Source organism: Episyrphus balteatus, chromosome 3 (genome assembly GCF_945859705.1).
Source record: "Episyrphus balteatus chromosome 3, idEpiBalt1.1, whole genome shotgun sequence".
In the NCBI taxonomy this organism is placed as follows: Eukaryota; Metazoa; Arthropoda; class Insecta; order Diptera; family Syrphidae; genus Episyrphus; species Episyrphus balteatus.
This window is the reverse complement of record NC_079136.1, coordinates 121,112,712-121,133,391: the sequence shown is the minus strand read 5'-3', so window position 1 is coordinate 121,133,391 and position 20,680 is coordinate 121,112,712. Positions and strand designations below refer to the sequence as shown.

Genomic DNA, 20,680 nt, shown 5'->3' with positions numbered 1-20,680 from the left:
AATAAAATATTTTAATACTTTTTGTGCATTGTAAAAATTTGAAAATGGTTTTATTATATAGAAGAAATATTTGGCTTTTTAATGGTACAATTTTTTTTGTAAGCTTTTAAAATAAAAAAATTAATATAGGTAATGAGAAAAGAAAAAAGGTAATTTTTTTTAGCTTTTTCTTGTAAATTATGATTGTTTGAAATAAATAAACGCTTCAATTGACTCATTTTAAAAGCACACAATCTGTTTTCTTACGACGTTATCACGTAAAATCATCGTCCGTAAGCCGGCTTTACAGACAACCTCTTTTTAATTTACATTTATATGCACTACCCTGGTCCGATTTTTGTCACGTTTGATTTGTTGGATTGGTCTCTGCTCTAAACCAAATGGAATAAACAATGTGGTGTTTTTTGCTGGCAAAAGTTATAATTTACGGATATGCAAATATGAGCTAATAGTCTCAAAATTTTACTTAAAAATGTGGGTAGTTTCTAAAAAAATCACCCTTTTAGATTAATTTGAACTTGTATAAAATTAAAACTATTTGTCGCATTGAGCTCAAATTTGGAAGACTTATTCTTCATGATATGACCTATCGATTGATACCAAAAATGTCTTTTTACATTAATGTTTACTCACTTTTTAAAATACTGATTGACAAAAAAAAGCAGACATTTCGAAATCCTTCACTATTTAGTAAATCCTACATGAAAAAAAACACCTTAATTAAGGATAATGTAAAATATCAATGCCCATTATATTTATAAAGTCAAATATGTAAAAAGAAAACCATAATAAAATACATTAAACAAAATTTTTACGTGTTTTGTAATTTTATATACTATTTTTCTATTTAGAAATATCTTATTTGTAATAAACCATTCGATAAACTATCTTGTAAAGCTTCAGATTTGAAACAAAAGTATATTTTTCTTATTGTTTTTTATGTGCTGAGTTAGAATTTATAGTCAAAAAAATTCTATCACGTCAGGATTTTAAAATATTCACATTAAAGTATCACAAAATCAAGTTTTTTTTTTTTAGAAAATCTCAAAAAAAAAAAAACTACTATATCAAAAAACCAGAGCTGACCGAAATTTTTTTGAGTTCGGATTCAAAATCAGCACACTAATGTCCATTACAAAAGTATACTTTTGTTCTAGGGAGAAAGATATATTAATTTTTAGAGATCAGTTTCTTTATGGTAAGAGATATGCCAAACCTACTAAACTTACTTAAATTACGGTATCTCGGAGAAGAAAAGGTGTATTGAGAAGATTGAAACCTGAATTTGAAAGAAAAAATAAGTTCTTTTATAAACCGTAACAATTTTAATTGAAAAAGATTACATTATGCCAAAATATTTCTTCGAAAACAGCAAAAAAATGGGTTTTTGAGATTTTCTAAAAGGAATATCTAAAAAAAAACATGACGTGCTAGGTCAATTCTGACGTCGGATTCGGAATAAGCATACAAAAAGTATAGTTTTATTTAAAGGAGGATTTCCTTGCAGACCAGTGTTATCAATAAAATTCGACTACTGTAAATTAGTTACGGGACGATTATCCGTTGGTCGTGTTATTATCCATTTACCCTAACAAAATAATTCATTCTGACCATAATAAGTGGCATATGATCACAAAAAATGTTTTTAATATTTTTTTTCTAATTTAAAGTAACTTTTAAGGAAATTGCTGCTTCTGCCTATAAGGACGAAAATAGAAACCTTCCGGTACAATAGTCTATACGCTTTAGTCTTTCTTTCATATTTTAAGTTGATCAACATGAAGAAGAAAAATGTTTTAAATCGGCTGTCACACTAAAAAGTGTTCAAACTCGATAAGGATAAGAAAATCAAATCTCAACACATTCCAAAAAATCTGGTGGGGGGGGGGATATTAGATAAATTAGATAAATTTTTTAACAATTGTTTGTATCACGTGAACTGTTAAAAGTTTTAGGTTTGAACTGTGTTTTGTTGTCCTATGGAATCTTTGAAAATTTTAAAATGTCTTTTCTTTATTTCATAATTATTAATAAGATTATAATCTTAATCGAATAAGTGGTTAGTGGTGATTAATGTATATTTTTTTCTGCTCTGCATTGTGCTTTAGATTGAGCCAGTAAGTTTTTCTTGGGCATTTACCTTGAATAAAGTTTCAAATGTGCAGTTGGTAAATTACAAAATAAAGTGTCGAAATTTTGTCTTACTAAAAATTCTATTACACTAAGCTTTTGACAAACGAAAATAAGTTAATTATTATAAAAGACTGCAATAAAATAATTCAAACGGAATTGAAGTTAATTAAAATTTTTTAACTAACCTCACAAAATTTGAGTATATTTATAAAATATTTAATTTAAAAATAATGTGATTTTTAGCGAAACTTTTCGATCCTTTTATACAGGATCAATAAAGTTTAATTTATTTACAATTAAATATAACTGCGATTATATTTATGTGAATTAATCTATTTTTGTGCTTCTAAGCGATGTGCTTTTATTTTTTTTTTTTTTGTGAAATTACTGTTCCGTTTTTTATTGTACATACCGCATTGCGCAATGCTTTCGCCTTCGATTTCGCAATTAGTCCCTGAATAGAAAAAAAAAATAAATTCTTAAAATAAATATTAGCAAAAAATAAAAACTTTCATCAAATTTTAATAATTGTCTCAGACAAAAACAGACAACAAAATTGTTTATTTTCGTGATAAACAATTAATCAATATTATTCTCGAGGTATTTATTCTACATTATATCATTTTATATAAGGAATAAATATTCTTATTTAGGAATTAAATAATTTACCAACCAACACATTCCCTATGAGCTAAAGTATTTCCCTTGACATAAAAAAAAAAAAAAGAGTGTGTGTACACATGTACACGCGGCTGAAGTTATACTTCTCATTCAGTATATGTAAATGAATTTCATTTGATATTTTTAATTTCTATTATGAAGTAATCCACACTTAGTTTTTTTACATTTTTATCAAGTGAACAATAAATTAATTCTTTCATCCTCCTTGCGTCCATGTAGTTTTCAATTTATTCTGTGAAATTTACTCATGTTGTGCGGCTCAGAACGTACGGTATATGGTTAACGAAAGTAAATGAATTGCGCATAAAATGTGCGATATGGTAACTTTATGAGAATTGTGTGTGCTTCAGCACTAGTAGTAGCAATATGGAACTTGCAGGGTTGCTACAAAGCTCAAAAGTGAGCTGAGCTCAACTCACAGCTCAGCTCAAATTTTGAGCTAGCTCACTTTTGAGCTATGTACCATAGCTCCAGCTCATTTGAGCTGAGCTGATGGTTGAGCTGAGCTGTTGGGTGAGCTGAGCTATCGGTGAGCTGAGCTGAGCTGTTGGGTGAGCTAAGGTAAAGTGAGCTGAGCTGTGATGGGTGAGAGGATACATTGATTTTTATTTGGAAAGTATAATGAAATTTGAAGATATTTTAAACTTTTATAAAACACCATAGCTTAAGATGTTTGGTTCTAGTTATTAATGGAATAATTATTTTAACACATGGATATTTTTATAAATAAAACAGATAATTTTTCGTGATCTTTTCTCTTGGTTTTTTCAATAGTAAATATATTTCTATTTTTTTAGTAAAATATTTCTTTTTTTATCATAAAAAAAAATTCCGGTACAATCCGGTTTTTCGACTTTTTTCAAAATTCCGAGAAAATCGCGTTTGAAAGTTGGGGTAAATTTTTAATTTCGAAAAATTCCCGAATCTTTGAACGCTCCTGGTAGCTAAACCGCTTGAGAGCAATTTTTGGGAGTGATGCCAAATGATAGCTTGTGTTATGGGCCTACGCTTTGCACATTATCAGATTTAAAAAAAATCGCCTTTTTTTCAGAATCGTGCCTATTTTTTTTACTTTTAAGTTCTCCCGGTTTGAGAACGCGTGGACCTACAGGAATGGGAGTTGTACCCAAATGTAGGTTAGAGTCCCCGCTACCTTTTGGCATCAAAAATTTTATTTTCATTTTCTTCAAAATTCCGCAATATAGGCGTTGGAAGTTGGGGGCGCGAAAAAACTTCTGGGAGCTGAACGCTTTGATATAGAGGCAGGGGAGTGGTGCCATATGAAAGCTTATATTCTCAGCTACCCGATAGTGGTATAATTCGGTTTTTCGACTTTTTTCAAAATTCCGAGAAAATCGCGTTTGAAAGTTGGGGTAAATTTTTAATTTCGAAAAATTCCCGAATCTTTGAACGCTCCTGGTAGCTAAACCGCTTGAGAGCAATTTTTGGGAGTGATGCCAAATGATAGCTTGTGTTATGGGCCTACGCTTTGCACATTATCAGATTTAAAAAAAATCGCCTTTTTTTCAGAATCGTGCCTATTTTTTTTACTTTTAAGTTCTCCCGGTTTGAGAACGCGTGGACCTACAGGAATGGGAGTTGTACCCAAATGTAGGTTAGAGTCCCCGCTACCTTTTGGCATCAAAAATTTTATTTTCATTTTCTTCAAAATTCCGCAATATAGGCGTTGGAAGTTGGGGGCGCGAAAAAACTTCTGGGAGCTGAACGCTTTGATATAGAGGCAGGGGAGTGGTGCCATATGAAAGCTTATATTCTCAGCTACCCGATAGTGGTATAATTCGGTTTTTCGATTTTTTTCAAAATTCCGAGAAAATCGCGTTTGAAAGTTGGGGTAAATTTTTTTTTCGAAAAATACCCGAATCTTTGAACGCTCCTGGAAGCTAAACCGCTTGAGAAAAATTTTTGGAAGTGATGCCAAATGATAGCTTGTCTCATGGGCCTACGCTTTGCACATTGTCAGATTTTTAAAAAATCGCCTTCCATGTTAAACCCCCACATCATGCCTATTTTTTCAGAATCGTGCCTATTTTTTTTTTACTTTTAAGTTCTCCCGGTTTGAGAACGCGTGGACCTACAGGAATGGGAGTTGTACCCAAATGTAGGTTAGAGTCCCCGCTACCTTTTGGCATCAAAAATTTTATTTTCATTTTCTTCAAAATTCCGCGATATAGGCGTTGGAACGCTTTGATATAGAGACAGGGGAGTGGTGCCATATGAAAGCTTATATTTTCAGCTACCCGATAGTGGTATAATCCGGTTTTTCGATTTTTTTCAAAATTCCGAGAAAATCGCGTTTGAAAGTTGGGGTAAATTTTTTTTTCGAAAAATCCCCGAATCTTTGAACGCTCCTGGAAGCTAAACCGCTTGAGAGCAATTTTCGGGAGTGATGCCAAATGATAGCTTGTGTCATGGGCCTACGCTTTGCACATTGTCAAATTTTTAAAAAATCGCCTTCCATGTTAAACCGCCACATCATGCCTATTTTTTCAGAATCGTGCCTATTTTTTTTTTACATTTAAGTTCTCCCGGTTTGAGAACGCGTGGACCTACAGGGATGAGAGTTGTACCCAAATGTAGGTTAGAGTCCCCGCTACCTTTTGGCATCAAAAAAATTTTTTTCATTTTCCTCAAAATTTTGAGATATAGGCGTTGGAAGTTGGGGCGCTCACTTTCAGCTCAGCTCACTTCCAGCTCAGCTCAAATGAGCTAAGCTATGGTACCTAGCTCAAATTTGAGCTGAGCTGTGAGTTGAGCTCAAATGTGAGCTTTTTGCAACTCTGGCAACTTGCCACATGGAAATTATCACATGCAACTTGCCACATGCAACTTGCCACATGCAACTTGCCACATGCAACTTGCCACATGCAACTTGCCACATGCAACTTGCCACACGCAACTTGTCACATGCAACTTGCCACACGCAACTTGCCACATACAACTTGCCACATACAACTTGCCACATGAAACATGTAACTTGCAACGTGTTGTGTGTTTTATGTTTGCCGTACTGCGGCGTACTGCATTTTTAAATACTAAAGTACTGCCTACTCTAAAGGTGAAACGACAGCCCTGCTACCCAGGGTGATCGCGTCATAATCCCTTTGACATTCTTGTCAAAAAGTAAATTTTCATACCCACCCTCCCATAAGAAGTATAACTTCAAAAATTGTCGGATGAGGATAAAATGTATAAAAAAAACACGCAAGGTATACGAGTATAATATTTATTTTTATTTTCTGTAGAAGTATTCTTAGTATTGATTCGGAAATAACAATCCACAGAGACACACATTCACATCCTTATGATTAATAATTAAAATCAATTACAGTCGTGGTGAATACAGTTTTTTTTTTTATATTTTTATTTTTATTTCGGACATCATATCCAACACACTTATTTGTATATGTGTAAACGATATACACTCCGAGTCAAACGATTTTGGTCGTTACAATATATGAAATATTTTACATTTACTTATCATTTCTCTCGCAATATCAAGGGGCACGGTAGTGCCCAGCCAAGTTCTCTAGCAACTTTGGCACTACACCCTTATTTACAGGAAACAACTCAGGCCATTTTCGACCCCCCTCTAACTTCCACACCAAATATGCCAGAAATTTCAAACAAAAAAGTGTACAAAGTTCTAAAGCTTGGCTTTAAATTTGTATAAATAAAATTTTGGTTGTTTACTTGGCAATTTTTCAAATAGCTTTAAAAATCGGTAATTTAAAGTTAAATTGCCAAGGGAACAACCAAAATTTTATTTATACAAATTTAAAGCCAAGCTTTAGAACTTTGTACACTTTTACATTTCAGTACTTTTTGTGCTAGCATAATTTCAACATAGGAGAACTTGGCTCTTTTTTTAACAGTAATGTTTTTGTTGTGATCTTTGTTTCTGAAAATGCTATGCTCGCAATGTATATCTCGCAAAATTTTTATTTCGAAAAACATTCATTCGACAAAATAATTTACCGAAAAGACACATTAGACCCATAAAAATAAGCTCCAAGAAATAAAACGTTATTTTTATAAAGCAAAATAGATGGGCCTTTTAAAAGGGGAGTATATTGCCTGAATATTTGAAGTTGCACATGCTACATATTTTGTTTGGTCAGTAAATATTTCGGACAAGGACTCCTTTTGAGGTCTGAAAGTTTTATAAACAAAATAATTGAGTTAATAGTGAATGCCTATACTGATTTTGTTGTTGTTGTTTTTTTTTTATTAAGAAAATTGTAATTTGTTTCGTTCGATTATTGGGACCTCTTAATTGATCTTAGAGTTCAACGAGCTGGAAATAAAAAAAAAAACTACTGCAACTCAGAAACCAAATAATAAAAAGAGATACATTAAAATTTTAGGGTTAAAAGGATGGATTCTGATAAGAATTTTAAATATTTTCCAAAAATTCGTTTTACTTTGTCAGACCTCTGTCTATCATATGGTAAAAATATGGTTTGATTCTGTTAAGATTTAATTTAGATTTTGTTGAACGGTCAAAGGCATAAAATTTATTTTAAACATTAAAGATGAAATAATCATTTATAATATCTACTTGAGATCTGAACACAACGTTACCCTAATGAAATTCTAGGGTCTGAATATATTTTGAATTCAATTTATCTATTAGGATGCCAGGAAGAAGTTAAAAACAAATTAGTAAAAAAAATGTATAAACAGAATTATCAGATAAAATTCTAGGTTCAAAATAAGACTTTTCATATTCCAAACAAATCCAATTTTATTTTTTCGATTATCTCTATGGGGTCATAGTGATAATCGAAAAAGACAGCCATAAGAGTTCAATTTAAAAACAAAATTATGAAACAGAAGAATTGTATCATATTCAAGGGTCTGAATAGGATTTTTGGTATTGAATAGAAACTCAAGTTTCCTTTCGATGGATTAGGACCCCAGAAAGAAGTTAGAATTAAAAGACTTTTACACTATAAAAGGATAATCAGATCAAATTTTGGGATCTGAATAAGACATTTTGTATTTCATATTCATTCGATTTTACTTTTTCGATGAACAAGGACCCTAGAAAAAGTTAAAAGTTGAATAAGTAATAAGAAATTATTGAAACAATAAAACCGGTTCTATAGGTCTGAATAGGATTTATAGGGCTTTTGGTATTCCATAGAATTACTATTTTCCTTGATCGATGAATTAGGACCCCAAAAATATGTAGAACTAAAAAATCAGATCATATTCTAGTGTCTGAACAAGACTTTTCGTATTCTATAAAAATAAAATTTTGATAATTCAGTAAGCAAGGACCCGAAAAAAGATCTACAGTTATATTATTAAAAAAAATACCTGGAACATCTGTTCGGCTGGTAGGACCCCAGGAAGACTTTGGAGTTGAATGAACAAAAAAATAATTAGAAGAGCATTTTTCTAATAAAAAAATTACATAAATTGACCCATTCTTTAAAGAGAAAATAATTGAGTAAAAAATTAGGTTTTTATATGAGTTAAGTGATGCCTGGGAAAGGGTCCTTAAAGTCTATACAAAAAAAAAAAAATTTACAAAGGAATCAGTTTATTATTGAAAATTTTATAAAAAAAAAATTAATCAATATTCGCTCAATATTTTCAAGTCGGACCCTTTAAATTTTTTGGAGTAAAATGAAAGATTAGATACCGGAGATCACCGTTTGAGGTCCAAATTTTCATTGAATCCTATAACATTTTATGTAACTTTTAAGCAACCAACCAACTCAGAGTGTATGCAACAACCATGGATCAAACGACAGCACAATCGATGAGCTAAAGTTCCTCAATTCCGGTTGACTGGTGTTTATTGTCCATTGAAACCGTAAAAATGTATCCAATGAATAGGTTCATTCAGTTTCAGGTCCCCAATTTCAGTAGTTTATGTTATTTTTTTTTCTCTCGTGTCTTTCCCTTTTATTTTTTTTGGTTTAAAGATAAAGTTTAACCCACATCACATTATCCAACATGTCACGTTCAGAGAATGTCCAGTTCTTTTGTTGCGTGTTAATTGGGGCAGCCGGATATTGAAAAAAAAAAAAAAAAAACAAATATACCAAAATTCGTATCTCTAGAGATACAAATATAGATATTTTCATAGTCTATCTCTACCATCACCCAGTGAATCACAGTGAACAAGAGAGGAAATTTCCCAACAACATTGAACGTGAATTGTTGTTCATATGAATGAAAATTTTATTATTGATGTGATGTGAGAAATGTCGAACATGAGTTAATGAGTTGCAAGCCCCCTTTCTACCTTCTGTGTTTCCCAAACCATCAGTTTCAGCTTCATCCATCCTTCATCATAGCTATATATCGCCTCTTTTGAGTGGCATCTTCATATAATGTATCTCGTATAATTCACACATACTCGAAACTCGAGGTTAACTGTATTACAACATAGCGAGCACTAAATGAAAGTATCTATAATACGAGTAGATGCGATATAAGGATGATAGGAAGCTATTTATGCTAAATTGGATTTTATTTAATTTTTTTCTTTTTTATCTTGTTTTTTTTGTTTTTTTTTTCGAAACGTTGAATGTGTACCTACTCTCTTTTATGAGTAAGGATGGTGGAAAATTTATTCATGAAGTGTTGTGGAATAATTATTTTTGCCAGAACGTGAGTCAATAAATGTAATTAAATGTTAATTCGGAAAGGTTAAATGGAAGGTTTTATTGTCTATTTTAAGGGAAAATTATATAAATTATGTATATGTATGAACGAGTAGATACATTTCTTGTTTGAATCTTTGGGGTTTCAGTAGAAAAAAGGGTTGGTAAGATTATTATAAATTTATTTAACCTGAATTCTGTACATTAGAATTGGGATTCATTAGTTTTTAAGGTTTTGGCTTCGATATGTAGTTATTTTAATGGAAATTACAAAAGAATTCATTCAAATTAAACATTTACTTTGAGTAAATTTCTCTTACTTTTGATTTAAGATTTGAATACAATTTAGAAAAAAAAGTACGTATACACCCCAGTGACCACTGTATCTTTTACCTTGCTCAAATTTTGTTCGATTTTCTTTCTCTTGTAAACTTATTTCGGATATTAATGGGATTGTAAAATATCAATTAAAAAAATTCATTTGAAATTTAAAATATAATATTCATTGGAAAAAAAAAAATTGCATTAAAAAATATATTTATTGCAACTCAAAAATATAAAAATTAAAAAAAAGGAAATATTTTGCATTATAAAAAATGTTATAGCAACTGAAAAATATGGGATCGGGTCAAAATTTTGGCTTCAATATTCTGCTTTTCAAAATTCTGCTTTTTTAACGAAAATTCTGTTTTTCAAAATTCTGCTTTTTTTCTATTCTGCTTTTTAAAATTCTGCTTTTCAAAATTCTGCCAGCATTATTCTTGAACAAAAAAATCTTGCCAATTCTGTTTTTTTTTTTATAGCATATGCGCCTTAATATTTTCAAATTTATTCATTTCTAAAACAAAAATTAATATACATTCAAAGAATGCAAATTATGTAGGTAAGTAATCAAATAAGCAGATAATTTTTCAAGAAGATGATTTTACAGAATTCTGCAAAAAATTAAAAAATGGTTTGGAAAATGTTAAAAAGCGAGCGCTTTTAAACTTTTTTCAAACCCTTTTTTAATTTTTTGCAGAATTTTGAAAAGCAGAATTTTGAAAAACAGAATTTTGAAAAACAGAATTTTGAAAAGCAGAATTTTGAAAGCAGAATTTTGTAAAGCAGAATTTTGAAAGCAGAATTTTGACCCCGGCAGAATTTTGACCCCAACCCGAGAAATATTTGTATTCAAAATTAAATTTGTATTGCAAATAAAAATAATTTGCATTTTTAAAAAATTTACCTATTGCAAATAAAAATTTTTCTGCATTAAAAAAAAAAATTCAGCGCAAAATGTGCATTGATTTTTTTTTAATATTCGTCGAATTTCTAACAATTTTGACCGCACATCAGCTATGTCAACTTTAACATTAAAATTAATATATGGTAAAATAGTCAAAATTTTAAGAAATTCGACGAATATTAAATAACAAATATTTAATGCACACATTTTGCATTGATTTTTTTTAATGCAGAAAAATTTTTATTTACAATAAACTTTTTTTTTTTATTTCAAAATATTTATATTTGCAATAAAAATTTTATTGTCCATGCAAATATTTTTTTTAGTTCCAATAACATTTTTTTTTTCAATGCATTAAATTTTTTTGCAAATTTTTTTCAGTTGCAATAAATATTATTTTGTTAATGCAATTTTTATTTATTTTATTTGTAATAAATATTTTATTTTTTAATCTGTTATGGAAAACAAATCCATTAAAAACATGATTTTTTACAACCCTGGATATGAATGAAATTACTTACATACTTTTATATAAAAAAAAGTACGTATACACCAAAGTGACCCGATTTTCTCAAAAATGAAAATCATAAAGTTCTTTGTTCTCATGACTTTCAAATTGAAATGAATATCAAATTCAAATTTGATATTACTAAAAATTGGATATTTTTTAAAAATAGTACTCATACACCACAGTGACCATAACCTCTGAAAAAAACTCTACGAATATTAATTTATTTCCCAATTAAATATTATCTGTGGTAACTTTGCAACCAAGATTAAAAGAATACATACAAAATATTAATAGTTCCGAGGCAAAAATATAAATTATTACAGATGAACCTTATTAAAATTCCCGCCAATCATCGAAAAGTAATTACATTAATTAAAAAGAACCAACAATAATCATTTTATCCGCAAAAGATTTTACCAGCTAAAAGAAAATTAAACAAAAATGTATTAAAAATAAAGAAAATTACATCAAAAATGTCAGGTGCAAAATGATTTATATGCTAAAATAAAATAAAATAAAAATACATCTCTACTTAAGGATTATAAAAGACTTGACTCTGCCTTGAGCCTCGTTTCCACACATTCTGTCGTTGTTGTAATTATTTCCATGGGCATAATTACAGGTTTTTTTCCATAAAAAAAAATCAACAATTTACCATCGACGACGATCCAGATCCAATGTGATATATAAATATATTCAATTTTATCTTCAACAAGAAAATAAGGTAAATGAAGAGCTCAAGCAGTTAACCTTTAACGGTCGTTGTCCATTACAAATTATATAGCTATACAAAAAAAAAAAAAAAAAAAAGACGAAAGAAGAAAATTATAATGGCCATTGAATTACTATACTACACAACACAGCCTCTCCGGAAATGAGGCTGGGATATTAAATAAAAGTGTTGCGGTTACCATTAGTGATCCGTTGGGATTTTTTGCTGGTGGAATACAAAATTTTTAAGGATATAAACTCACAACACACAATCCTCCAGTGAGTTTAAGTAGAAAAATGTTGGTCAAGTGGAAACAAAAAATTATAACGAACGTCTGTCTGGAATCTTCCAGTGATTTCAGTAACGAGGTGATTTTTTGTCAAAAAAAAATTATTTTTCTTTCCTTTTTAAATATTTAATTTCAATTTTGCTGAGTATCTTTTTCTGTTTTTTTTTTTTTCTATTATTTTTTTTTTTTTTTCATTTTAATGATATGAATGTGTTGAAAGGGTCGATATGTTGCCTGGGCTGGGAGAATTTTTATATATATATTTTTTTTTTTTTTGTTAAAAATACCTTAGGATCTGTTTTCGCTTTTGTTGTAAATCGATGTACACGCCACACTTTGCTAAACATTGCTCCATAGGCTAAAGTAAAACCTGTTGATAAAAGCCATGCTCTTGCTTGGCAGATCTAAATATATTTCAAAAAAAAAAAGGAAAGAAAAGAAAATTTTATTTCATTAGACAGAAATCGATAATAATAATGGCACTAAATTTTTTTTTTTTTTTTTTTGTATATTTTTATTTTACCTTTGGATATTCTTCAGAGTCAACAAATCGACCATCAATACCCAATAGAATTACTGATGCAAGGCAGGTTATGACGCCAAATAGCATGATGGTATTGCATACAGGATGTGATGATTGTATAACTCTAGAAAAAAAAAAAAAAAGAAACACACAAGAATTTTTTGTGTTATAAAAATGAATAAATTATACAATTTATATGGTTGGTAATTTTTGGTTTAGAAAATGTTTAATCAATAAAGTGCTTGAATACACGTGTTGTTTACTTGAGAAATGTTTTATTTGACCCCAAGAGATATTTTTGGGTTATTAGAGAGATAGTAAACTTTTGTTGCATGAATCTCATTCATATAATTAAAGACTATAAAGTTACATTTATTAATTCTATATCAACAAAAGTATTTTATCTATTTTCTGCTAAGTTAAAACATCTTATATTCTTAATAGCTGAACGGCGATTTCATTACTTTTTTTTATTCAAGTGAACAGAACAAAGCAAAAGTTATTATTATTTAAATTAAAATATAAATTTACCTTAAAAAATTACTTCAAACAGAAACAAAACTATTAGAAATAAAACTCAACAATATCAATTTTGTTGTTTTGATGATTTGACGATTTGAAATAAAAAAAAAAAAAAATGTAGCATGGCAAATGAATTTGGACCGGGATTAACTCGCCATAGAACTATTTTCTTAAATTTATAATGTCTGATTCTCTCGTAAACGACCGATTTCAATAAAATTTTATGCAAAAACCGTTTAGTAACTGTAGCAAGCTGTATTGAAACTTGTATTTTCAATGTCGATTAATATTTTTGTTGGAATGTCATGATGCGTTCTTTTCTTTTTTATTTTGAAAATTTTTCTATACAAAAAAAAAAATATTTAATAAGCATAAACAATTGTAAATAAACGTTTAGCCTTACAAATGTACCAAAAAATCATTAAATAATAAAATTCAAACTTAACTAGTTGTTAGGTATACTTGTTTGAGGCTATGATTAATTTTTTTAAACAAAAAAGTACGTAGGTATACACCCTAGTGAAATTTTTTTTTTCTTAAAATTATTTGTTAAACATTTAACGACATATTTTTTAACTTTAAACCAATTTTTTTTTATCATTAAAGTTTTTTTTTACTTTATTTTATGAATTTTTAAAAGCTTCACTATTCCAAGGAACTTTAAAATTAAGTGCAAATACGTGGAATATTTTTGTTCAAAAACTTCTATGTACCCCTAATTTTTAAAAAAAGTTAAAAAAAAAATTATTTTTAAGGTTTTTTAACATTACAAAAAAAAAATTATTTTGAAAACGGAAAACTATTACTTTAAATTTTGATTTTTTGTGTCATTTTATACGGGAGCGGGTCAAAATTCTGGCTTCAAAATTCTGCTTTTTTTATTTTCTGTCTTTCAAAATTATGCTTTTTAAAATTCTGCTTTTCAAAATTCTGCCATCATTTTTTTGAAGAAAAATTCTGCTAATTCTGTTTTTTTTTTTTTCATAGCGTTATATGCGTTTACTTACCAAAAATACACCTCATTAATGTTTGGTACTTTCCTAACTGCTTAGAAGACTGAATTTCTTATAGCTCACATCTATATATCGTTGAAAAGTAATTTGAAACGATGTTATGTCATAGAGAATAATCCTTTTCTTATTCAATTTTTTGAATATTAATTTTTATTTGATTAATCACAAAAATTTTCAATTATAATTTTTCGAAGATATATTTATCTTTAAAGAACTTTTCTCAATATTTTGAAATTTATTGATTTATTAAAAAACAAATTAATGTTACAAAAATTGACATAGTGCCTACTGAACTAAGCAATCTCAAATAAGCAGCAAATTTTGCGAGATGATGATTTTACAAAATTCTTCAAAAAATTAAAAAGTTGTTTGGAAGCGCGAGCTTTTTAACATTTTCCAAGCCCTTTTTTAATTTTTTGCAGAATTTTGTAAAACAGAATTATGAAAAGCAGAATTTTGAAAAGCAGACAAAAGAATTTTGACCCCTGCAGAATTTTGACCCTAACCCATTTAATACTTATTTTGTAATAGCATTCCAATTTTTTTTTTAATATTTTTGAAAATTTATGTGTGAGTACCTATAAAAAAAAAAAAACAAAAAAGGACTCTAACGGTTTTTTTTTTTTTTGTATTTTACGGACCTAAATGGCGGAGATTAAAAGGGTTTTTGTAGTTAAAACTTTAAACTATTTTCTTTATTTATAAATATTCTTTCAGATTTAAGAGAATGCCCAAAAAAAAGCCAGCACCGATTACAATGAGACCTATATAACTTGAAAGGGCATCCACCGTAGAAAAAAAAAGTCATGTGTGCAATTCACACGTGGTAGAAGTAAAACCTTAAAAAAAATTGTTCTTGCAAAAAAAAGAGAAAAAATCTACCTTTTTTTATTCTACACAGAGAAAAATAGACCACATAAAATAGAACAAAAACAATAAGATTTCTCTATGGTTTTCATCCAAGAAGGAAACCTTATTAAAACAATCGGGTTTTCCTTATTGTTTTAAAATCTGCAAAAAAATAAAAAAAACGATGACCAGGCTGGGAATCGAACTGGAGACTTCAAATCATTAGTCACTCACCTTACCACCTGAACCAACCTGCCATGAAAATATTGATCGCGATTTTTGTTCTAGTGCTAAGTTGCAAAAAAATCAACTTTTCAGTCAAATTTTAATAAGATTTTCTCTATAAAAATTATAAGAAATCTCCTTAAAAAAACCTTATTAATCGTTGATTTTAATAAGATTTCCTTATGAAATGTATGGACGGTAAAACAATATGGCAATCTGTTAGTTTTTAGCGGGTCATATTTTTCTCTGTGTATCTCCTTTAAATACATGTTTTTTATATGACAACCTATATTAATTTTATATCATCTGAAAGCTTATTGTTTCAGCTTAAAATATTTATATCGTCCATGTCTATACAACCTCTACAAAAAGAGCTTATTTTTTTCAAACCAAATCACTTTTCATAAAAAAAGCAAAAAAATCAATCTTTTTACTTGCGATATAGGTACTATATATCAAGTTATGCATTCGTACAAAAAAAAAAGTTGAGATAGCATTTTTCCATGACATTACGATGGTAGAGAATGCCAAAAAAGTGGGTCCCGGAAGTCCGTCTGTCTGTCCGTCTGTCAGTCTGTCAGTCTGTCAGTCTGTCACTCTGTCTGTCTGTAAACGAAGCTACAGCTTAAACGGATGAACCGATTGATGTCAAACTTGGTATGTAGCATTATTTGGCGCCTCTCCAGAGGGGTTTTTGGAATTAATTTTTTTGGACCAAAAATAACGGTACTTGTCATATACCGATTTTAGTAAAATTGAAATTTCTCAAAAATGGCTCAAACGATTTTGTTTAAAAAATTCAAATGTTAGTTTTAAGACAAGGTCTATCTTTCAATAAAAAAAATTTTTTTTGAAAATCATTATTAACGGTACCATAGAACCGTTTTTTTCAAATCCGATTATCTCTGAAAGAGCTTATTCGATTTCAACGAAACTTTTTGTGAAGAAGCATTTATATAATTTAAATATAAACCAAAAATAAAATTTCAAAAAAAATAATTTTTGGATTTTTAAAAAAATGTTGAAAATTATTTTTTCAAAAATCAAATTTTCGAAAACGGGACATTGAATTTTTTTGAAATTTTTGTTTTAGATGTTGATTAGTGATTTTTGCAAAATGGCATACCAATATTATTTTAAAACTTTTTTTCCAAAAAATTATTTATAAAAAATTAGATTTTAAAAAAACGGCTCTAACGATTTTGAAAATTTTTTTTCTAAAAATGCATGTTAATATATCAATCAAAATTGCATACTTGTTTTGGAGGGCAATTTGATTTCAGATTTTATTTCATTTTCTTAAAAAACTAATTTTATTTATTTTTTTTTTTTACCTATATAGTAGGTACCTACATTTTCCAAATTTCTATATAAAAAGTCTTAAAAATTTAAGCAACTTTAACTCTAAGAGCAAGTTCGTGCGACCCAGTCGTGCATTTTATTTCTCTTTTAACACCATTAAATATATTTTTTTAAATGACAACCAATTGTAAATTTCATATCATCTGAAAGGTTATTTCACCTTTTATATGACGTATGAATCATATTTCTACCATGTCTAGAAAAAAAAATAAGAGTTTTTTTAAAGCCAACTATGTCGAAATTTCAAGCTGAGATTTCGGTACTTCCTACACTGGTCGTCAACAGATCTCCACAGGTGTTTTGAGGTATTTTTGAAGTTTTTCAATTTGAGATTGTGTAACTTGTAGAGCTCGTACAGTTAATTGTGATCTATCAAATGAAAGGTTATGTTATCAGCATGCGTATCAAAGTTAAATCAAATTTTTATGTGCACTAGATAAAAAGATATAAAGTGTGTAGAAAAAGAACATCTTTTTACCATTATCTCAGAATTTGGAATATGAAATTAATTGAAATTTACATTTATAGTTTATTTAATTACCTATCTACAGTACAAATTTCATTCTATTCTATCTATCTATCTATTAAAACAAAAAAGTTATAACGAGTTGAATGTTCGTGTCGGGTTTTTGTTTCATCTTGTTTCAAATCACTACGATACCTACTAAAGAAGTTTTCACTTCAAAAATAAGAAATTTGTTCTCATAAAACCATTCTCGCAAGTTGCTATGGTGATTTTTAATTTGAAATGAAAACCATTCTCAACAAGCATTTTGAAAAGAAACTATGTAATTTATTTCAAAAGTTCGAATATGTACAACTTATTGGGATATTTAGTAGTTTGGCAAAACCATGATTCACATTGATGTAATTCGATGTCAAAACTAACCTCAAAATTTCATTTGATAAAATATCGTTCCAGTGGCTTCTAACTTTAAATCGTTATAGAATATAATTCTGGAATGAAATATATAAAAAAAAAAAATGGCGCCCAATGCAAGGCTTCCAGAATCAAAACTATTTGGTCACAGAAGATATTTTTTTTTTTTTTAAGAAAGAAATGTGGTATATATTCTCTTTATTTGGAAAGATTGCAGTTCTCTTGCGAGCTTCATATACTAATAGAATAATCTGAACAATGTTTGGTCAATAATAACAAATTTACCATAATTCAAAGCTCAATTAGATCTTTAGTATTCACATATTCACAGAAAAGGATATTTTTTATTTTATTCAAAATCCTTTCAGTGAATTTATGATAAAACTAAAACTTTTTTTTAATCCTTTTTGTTCAAAAACCTAATAATCTGAAATTTTCTTCGTCCTTACAAGTAATTAAGTTAGAAGAAAACTAACGATTAAGATATTTATCCCAACGTTCTTTTGTTACCCAAATCACCATAAATTCCCTGATTACATTTTCAAGTTATTCACCTTTTGTGATACACATAATCTATTACAAATTGCAGGATATAAGTTATATAAAAAAAAAATAGAGAAAATGCAACTAAGTTGCACAATCATGTTCGAATTTGTAAATCCTTTGTTCTAGTAATTTCCTTCTTCACTCTCTCTGAAATGCAATTAATCCTATTTGTTTATCCTACTTTTTGACTATGATCATAGTTAAAAGGTACAATATGACTTAAATCAAATCAATTTGTCGTCTCTATTCTATACTTGCCTACATCGTCTACCCTGATGGTCTTATAGACAAACTTACACCAACGTAGTGGTTTTGTCTTACAACAAGAGGACATCGATTTATCACGTCTTATGGTATGTCACCAATTGAATAAGACGATATGGCTGACATTTTAGTGTTAATCTGATTAGGTTTAACAACACACAGAGAAGAGCGGACAAGACACAAGAAGCTTCAGTTCAACTCAATTTAAAGAACAATTTATTAGACAAGGACAACAAGGACACACAATATCATCAAGATAAAATAAGGAAAAAAGACAAAACAAAATAGTAGGTACTCCTTTTTTATGGAGGTATAGATACTACCCTCTAATGGCTTTGAGTTAGGCGCTGTAGCGAACAAGCCTCCGCATCCGTTTTTTACACAATCGAAAGACAATGAAGTTTATTAAATAGCAACAAGCCAAGCAAAAAGGACTTGATGTTTCTTGTGCTATAAGTTTTAGTTCAATCCTTTCGCTGTCAGTCGTTTGTTGGTTGATGATGATGATGGCGCAGTAGCAACAGTCTACAACTATAACAACAACAAAAAAAGGAAAAAAAAAACGGACAATTGATATAAATTCCGTTGAAACGAACAAAAAAGGATTATCTGTGCCGTGGCGTCGTCCTTGTCGTTGGATCCAATGGCAACGATAAACAATTGTGCATGGCATTAATGTGCCTCGATGGATAAGGATTAAGGTGTCTCTCGTCCTTGGCTTTGGCAACAATTTTCGGTAGCAAGGACATAAGATCCTTAGCTAAACACTTTCTACCTTCTTTTTCAAGGATTTCAATGCTTTCTCTTTTTTTTTTTTTTTTTTGTTTATTCTTTCTTTTTTTGGAGAGAAACAAAAATGTCACTGCCGGGTGTCGGTATTATCCTTGAAAAAGGATTTGCCTCAAGACTTGTTCCACCAACCTGTTGTTATATATATATTTTTTTTTTTGTATTTTAATTGAATTATTAACTTTACAAAACCAACGAGAACGTAGAGGATGGTTAAAAAATGTGGAATTGGTAAATGGCTTTAGCCGCAGGACTAAATGTTTAAAGTGCTAGCAGGGATGTCTGTGTTCTGTGCTCGTCGTGGTGGTATGGTGTTAGTATAATGCGGTTGCAAAAGTTATAAATTGGCTTTTATGTAGCAATGGAATGTGCACTTTATATCGACGTTATATGAAAGTTTATTTATTATTTTTTTTTTTTTTTTATTTTTTTTCTCTCATATTTAATTGAATGGTGTTTTAAGTTAGTTTGATGTGGTTTTGAGATACTTTAGAAAAGAGAATTGTGGTTTTGGTGTTTTTATAGTTGTAATAAGTGGATGTGATATAAATAAAAGAGACGTTCATTTTTGTTGAAATGAAAAAGGTGTGCTATAGGGAGAGATAATTTATTGATGATAGTGTTAAAAATTATTTGGTTATTACCCTCTTTCTAATTGAATAGAAAGTAAAACGAAAAACTAATAAAAACAAAAAAAAATAAAATTTCAACACAATTAAAATTATGAACAAACTTAATAAAATTATTATAGATATAGTAGAGTAACTAAAGCAAATTATTAGGGAACCCGGTCGAACAGCTCTGATTTTGACGATTTTTTTTTTAAACGTAGGTAATTGAAAATACTTTAAAGTCTATAGATTAAAAATTGCCGTTGTTGTCGTATTGTTTTTTTAAATTTAAATTGAATTTTTTTTCAACAAAACCATTTTTTTTGCTTAAATTTCACAAAACAAATGATAGCAAAAGATTCTCTAGGTAATTTAAGGAAAAAAAATAAAAGGGAGTAAAGGACAATCTTCCATCGTTTAAGCGATAAATGCTATTTTCTCATAGTTTGACTTCAAACACAAAAAAAAAAAATATTTTGAAAACAACGGCAACACCTACAATATTTTAAAATACATTTTTAAAAAGCCAGAAGCTCATTCTTATCTCTTAAATTTAAATCCACTAAATTTAATTAAGAGTTTTTGAAAAAATGGTCCTCAAACTCAGAATTAAAAAAAAAAAAAAATGTTATTAAAAAAATTTAAAATTACTTTTTTCCAAACTTTTTCTAATAAAATATGAATTAATTTTAAAAATATTTTTGGCCATAAATATTATCAGTTGAATTTCGAAGCAGAAAAGGTAATATATATCACACTTTTGAAAAAAAAAAAATTAAAAATTACTTCATTTTTTTTGATAAATATAATAATAAAATAATTAATTTTCTAAAAGACTTTGGTAAATTAGAACATTAAATTTTTGCTATTTCACTTTCATCAGTAAGGGTTATTAAATGAA

The 20,680-nt window shown here is 28.9% G+C and overlaps 1 protein-coding gene across 2 annotated transcripts in view; it reads right to left on the bottom strand.

The window, feature by feature from the left end:
* Nucleotides 1-20,680, bottom strand: part of LOC129913909 (gamma-aminobutyric acid type B receptor subunit 1) — a 261,724-nt gene that overhangs the window by 8,844 nt on the left and 232,200 nt on the right. The window contains exons 10-12 of one of the 2 annotated variants that reach the window (XM_055992884.1): nt 12,719-12,842; nt 12,483-12,599; nt 2,546-2,587 (exon numbers count right to left, since the gene is read on the bottom strand). In XM_055992884.1, coding sequence (XP_055848859.1) covers nt 2,546-2,587; nt 12,483-12,599; nt 12,719-12,842 — 283 coding nt within the window. The remainder of the gene's footprint in view (nt 1-2,545; nt 2,588-12,482; nt 12,600-12,718; nt 12,843-20,680) is intronic. The other variant, XM_055992885.1, reaches the window with a different exon arrangement.